Source organism: Opisthorchis viverrini (assembly GCF_000715545.1).
Source record: "Opisthorchis viverrini unplaced genomic scaffold opera_v5_526, whole genome shotgun sequence".
Lineage (NCBI taxonomy): Eukaryota > Metazoa > Platyhelminthes > Trematoda > Opisthorchiida > Opisthorchiidae > Opisthorchis > Opisthorchis viverrini.
Window position 1 is genome coordinate 89,552 of NW_008752187.1, and position 5,979 is coordinate 95,530.

Sequence of the window (5,979 nt, forward strand, 5' to 3'; positions counted from 1 at the left end):
GGATAATCAATAACAATAACAGAGTGCGCTGACGGATTGCGGAAGCGCAGATGCGGAAGGTTTTCACAGTAGGAAGCAGCCGCCCCCTATTTAGGACGCGTTGCTTAAAAGTCGAAAAGCGCTGTTGAGCTGTCTCAACATTATTGGGAATCACCAGAAGTAGGTATATTACAAAACTCCAGGTAACCTCAAAACCGCGACTAGCAGTTGGGAAACTTAACCATTTAGCTACCATCGGCTGATCAGCAGTATGATTAGCCCTCAGCTAAGCAGGAGGAGCAACACTCATCGTCCTATCACGAAGATCATATCACGTGGCTGTTTCTCCAAGTGACGACTTCTGAAAAGAAAGAATTGTTCTTCCTTTGAGCAAATCCTAAATTGATGTTGACGCTGAGCGGGAATCGATTCACCGACGAGGGCGAAGCGCTGAAAGACTTCCAAATGATTAACGTCGTTTTCGCAGTGGTTTAGTGGTTCTCAGGCGAATTTAGCAAGATATAGAACAACCAAAGTTACAGAGCCGAACGACCATTTTACGGGTTCACCATGTCCCAATATGTATGAAACACAGATATACAAGAAACAGAAAATTTCAGTCCATCCTCACTGAAATTATTGGGAAACATAAGTGTATGAATGTAGACCCATCACTTGAGTTCGAACACTACGTACCTATGGGACAACTCCACAGGGGAACGCTCTGGGATTTCCGGTGTTTCCTCGGAGAAAAGAGTAGTGTAGAGGAAGAGATCGACATAAATTTTTCTCCAGTTTCATGGCACGCATCGTTGGAAGTCTAATTAGTTGATCAGAGGACCCCTCTATGGATGTTTTTATCATTTCCCATAATTTTTCGATGAATTTATTGCTGGACTACGTGCGGTCCACTTAAAAACCCGACGGTATCCAAGAAAGGCCAGAAAGTCTCTCCAGCATTAATATCTCCTCTTTACCAGAGTTGCCTTTTTAGCACGATGATCGTTTCAGTATGATGAGGTGCATGAATGGACGAGTAGTTATATCGAAGAAATATGATTTCGGTAGAAGTTGTATACCACTTAAAAGAAAATCGATTGGAGCGCTGCGGGTTGAGAACCACTAAGAAAGAGGAATCATGTTGCAAACCGATGAAAAGAACACTCCAGCATATTGTAAATACTGCTCTATGAAGATGTACCTTGGCTTTCTGAGTCAACGATGCCAGAAGAATGTTCAACTGATACGATCAGCTTACTTCCATCATCGAACTCATCTCAAACGACAAAGGAGTTCGACAAAGAGTTCTGTCCTGGAAAGGTGTTTTTATCTATTTGTGACATGCAGTGTAAGGTAGATTTCTCAAAATGCACTTTGTGGGGACTGGGTTGTAATGGTTGTTTATTTCAAAATACCCTACAAATGGAGGCTCCTCGCAAGGGTGGTTGTATTCACCAGCTGGAAATTCTAGAATCACCGAAACCATTGCCTTTTTCGAGGTGTTCCGATGGAAGTCTGTAGGCTGAAGTTTCCTGAAGATTGCTGTTGATAACTATTTTTGAGAGCTGGACAGTCAAGCATTCCACCTTGCTTCAACATCGTTGCACCGAACGTTCGATGGCTGTGGTACACACCGCTATCATATTACGTCTGGAATGATATAAATGTACCCGGCAAACGATGTTGACCCGGTTTCGGGCTTCCGACAAATTTGAAACCAATACACTGTTTGTTGAAGCTTGAACGACAAATGCCAGCAAATGTGACCGTGTGCTTCAGTTCCAGAACCATTCAAGCACATGGATAGGTTTGAAGTATTGATTTCACGGAACATTCTAATTTTCCTTCCTAGATGTTTTGCTCTAGAAAGTTAGCCCCACTTGAACAATGAGATCGGTTGCACATTACGTTCCAATCATCTGCAAGGAAGATCAGGTAGGGCTTAGCCAGCCTTCACCAACAATAATTTGGAATATGGGTATGGAATATAGGTAGCTCGCGTGCGCTCCTTGGTTGTTGGTCTGTTCATCAGTGCACTGACGATATCACCCCGATTGGTGATGAAACGTTTGCAATCCAACTGCCAAGCTCGGCGAACAGACCAACAATCAAGCAGCGCACCCGAGCTACCTACATTCCACAACATTGCCAGACCCATGGAGTTTATAACCTCACGATTATCTTGCTTGTTAGCGATGAAAATAACTGAATTATCTGTCTACCAGAACCCCTATACGACCAGCAAAAGGAGACGAAACACTTCGTCGGGGGAATTGACCGTAACAAAAGGTGGCTGAATCACGTTCAAGCCATTCGAAAGAAAGAAGTTGATAGCACCTAGGTAGTAAAACGGACGCAAAAAACATTGACTCCGGTAAAACTCACCAGCGGCTCCAACTCCTTGGGGTCAATCAGGTTGAAATAAGTGACAAAGTAGTAGAAATGCTTGTAGCACATATTCACGTGTGCTTCCTGTGAAAGGCGTTTAGAAAAAAAGGAACGTCACAAACCGCCCCGATTTCATGAAGTCGATCAAAGTGATGAATGTAAACATGGACAAAAACTCGGAATAGCCTTCCGAAAATCTTTTTGACGGTAGGTATATAGGATTTGGGGAACGGCACGCCTGGAAAAAATGATGATTTTCGTTCGTGCTCCAAAATGTTTCAGCTTACCAACGTCAGTAGGAAATATGGACGTATCGTTTATCTGTGTGTCGATCCAGTCCATCAGAAGATCGATATACTGGGGAGCAGGTAGAGGGGTAGGTTTCTTGTAGTGCACATTATCACGCCAGTGATACTCGAATTTCTTCCCACCGGACATGGTTGGACAGGTCTGCTCAGTGCAGCGATCACAAATAGTTCCATAAATAAGATTGATGCGATTGTAAAAATCAACCACTATGGGGGACGAAATGGATACGGAAAACTTCAGTTACCGTGAACAGCAATCCAATCATTTAATTCCTCATCCTCTGGTTGCTTGACAGCTTCGCGCAAATCGATACCCGCACATAGAGAAGCTTCTGCCTGTTTGTGGAGATGGTAGCGAATAGTATCCGGAGCAAACTTTTTCTTTGGACGGAATGTCTATTGACCGTTGATGGGTTTTATAAGAACTATTTTGGTACCTTTTGTTTGTTGAATATATTTTTGAAGCCAGAAAAGGCCATTCAGCGGCAGGAAAGGATAGGCCACCGCCAAGGCTAAGAGAAAGGAACGATGTTTGCACGACTCGAACACCTTTTCGGCACTTGCCAATCCCAGGATAGCAAGTTGTTCAAGAAAGAACAACTGGCCAAGCTGTCCGCTGAGGGCGGAAACAAAACATGTAGTTAACACTCGAACTGGTCTTTGGTTGCAGGGCATCCACATAGGATTATGAACCTATAAGTCATACCCCTCTGGAAAAACCACTCCTCAAGAAAGTCCCATTCACTGGAGCTCTCGAAGGTTATACAGAACACTAGGACCCCGGAAATCTTCTGATTCGTGTTAGAAACCATCCAACGGGTCAGATAAATGAATTCAGCTGGACCGGCGTACACCTAAGTGTCCGTGCTTTCCCGACGATTGCCTACTGCAAATTCAGCGGACATTGTTAGGGTAACTCAGGCCGAAAAATTAACTGTGAAGTTACTATTGTTGTTTTGTCTGTATGCACTGACGTCCGGGGCAAAGAGAATAAATATCGAAGTGTCCAGCCACTAAATGAACATAGTGTCCTTTGAATTTCAACAAAGTTACTTAGAATGGTGATCCATTTTAAATGTACCTTTTATAAGAGCCACCGTACTGGAAACCGTAGAGGCTCCCTCAGTTAGCCAAGACCTAGTGCACGGTCCCTGAAAAATGCTAAATTCCTTTTCCGTGAAGGGAGTGGACCTCGGGGGTGGACGCACTAAATTGTTATCTATCAGTTCACTGTCACAAGCTAGTTAACAACCTAGTTTACGCTTCGCCGATTCGGATATCACGTTTCCCTCGCATTAGAAAATGCGGCAAATGGAATCTGACTACTGCATTTAGGAATCTGAAACGATTGGATCCAATGTGGAGGTTCCAAATCAGAATATTGAAAGCATAAGACCCAAAGGTACACGTCAGCCCTATCCTGCGTTGAAAACAGACCACACAATGTGGCAACTGGGGTAAATCTTCTCCAGCTCCGGCTTGTAATCACAGGTCTGAAAGCTACCAAACAGACTTGCGTCACGCAAAACGCCTGAGAGCCACGACCGTCAGTGCCATAACACCGCCGTGGAGACCGTCCTACCAACTCACTGCCCTAAAATACACACAAAATATCGTCGATAAGTTTTGAAGCCTGGGCTTTTCAAGTTCGGACCTAGGCATTCGAGTAGTCGTCGTCCTTCTCTGATTAACAAAGGTTCCATAAACCGAAGATCTCTCTCTTAAGACCCCAAGATTTTCGGCGGCACTCGAGGGCAAATAAATCAAGCTTGAGGCAACGACCAACGTAGCATATACTTCCCAGAGGTTAAACAGTTCTCGTCACCAGTCTATGAACCTATTTAAGTTTGTATGTGGCACGTACACTGAAGCCACTTGCTCTCTAACTAGTTGGATGAACCACGATTACGATGATACATTAACGTCACCGGATGTTCCAGCACAGCTTCTTTGGTCCATAATAGAGCTGACTGTCAGAGGTCCCAAAACATTCAATAACTTTAAGCCACTACATCGACAATATGATTTTGCCCCCAGATAGCCACGCGCAACGATACCAGTTCACATACCTCGGACTCTCGTGGCACCAGTCGACCACTTACGGAATACGAAGTATTCCTCGGCGTTCTGCCCATGGACATTTAAGCAAGTCCATCTCTAGTCTGAGCTCGAGATTCAGGTGTTAAAAAATTGTTCAGCTGTAGCACCGTTTCGGTGCCTAACTGCCACGCTACCAGGAGGCGCGATTGCTGGGATACTGGCAGGTTGTCTAAGTCTAGACAGGAGGAGTCGAGATGCAGAGGTTAAGTTCAAACCACGAACCTTTCGTCCAGTAAATTCGCGCTCTAACCTTTGAGTCACCTCACCTCAAACTATTCAGGTTAGTGATCAGCCAATCAATCAGTCATTCGTTGCAGCAGCCCTCTAGTGCCTAGATGCCAGGGAAAACGGGGGTTGACCTACTGTTAAGTCGCACAAGCCTAGAAGGGAGCAGTCAAGATTTGGGGGGTTATGTTCGAGCCATAGACCTCCTGATTAGTAAACTCGCGCCCTAACAAATGAGTTGAACCCGAACCCGGCATCTCGACTTCCTCTGTCCCTGGTTGGGCAATCTGGCAGTATTCCAGCAACCAGGCTTTCTTCGGGTGGCACGGTAGCTGGACGATTACCTTATATCTTTTTTATTTCAACCTTCGCCGTCCAGTTTCCGCTCTATCCAAAGTATTCCGAAAGAGCTCATCCTTGTCCGTCGGGGTGCAACACCAGAACTTCAGGTCGTCAGCAAATACTGTGCAATTCTAGTCCAGCCTTTGAGGTGTCCGATTCACACAAATGCTGAGCCGAGTAGATCAAATTACCGATCCTTAGGGTACTTCGATTTCAACAGGCAGTCCTGTTGCCTGTCCTGTTGCAGCCTGAGCCTGTAATGGTGGCTTCTTTGTAAGTCAGCTACCTAGCATATTAAGGATAGCGGAAAATCATCAGCCTGAAACAGTTAAGGGCATTGTGCTGCACTCTGCTGAAAGTTTAGCTGAACAGGATATCCATTTGGTGGCCTCTATCTGTTGACCTGACCCAGCTTTCGCGCGCTAGTAGCAAGTCCGTAACACAGGATAGGTTAGACATGCTGATGCGGTGGTCGCAAGATGTTTGTTTCAATAAACCACTGCAGTATTCTTTTTAACCACTTCTTTGTGACCTTCCCAATAGCTGGGGTCAGGTTAAATGGTCGACAATTGGTAGGAGCATGTTTATCATATCCCTTGTAGGACCGTTTGATGATACCTCCCTTTCTCGAAGGCTA

The 5,979-nt window shown here is 45.0% G+C and overlaps 1 protein-coding gene across 1 annotated transcript; it reads right to left on the bottom strand.

Moving 5' to 3' along the window:
- Positions 1–2,364: 2,364 nt before the first annotated feature.
- Positions 2,365–3,071, bottom strand: T265_15467 (hypothetical protein; the record flags this gene model as incomplete). Its single annotated transcript, XM_009178267.1, has 4 exons — positions 2,365–2,451; positions 2,490–2,605; positions 2,655–2,882; positions 2,921–3,071. Coding segments are annotated over 4 exons (582 nt in total), but the record flags the coding sequence as incomplete, so codon positions are not given.
- Between the last annotated feature and the right edge of the window lie 2,908 nt (positions 3,072–5,979).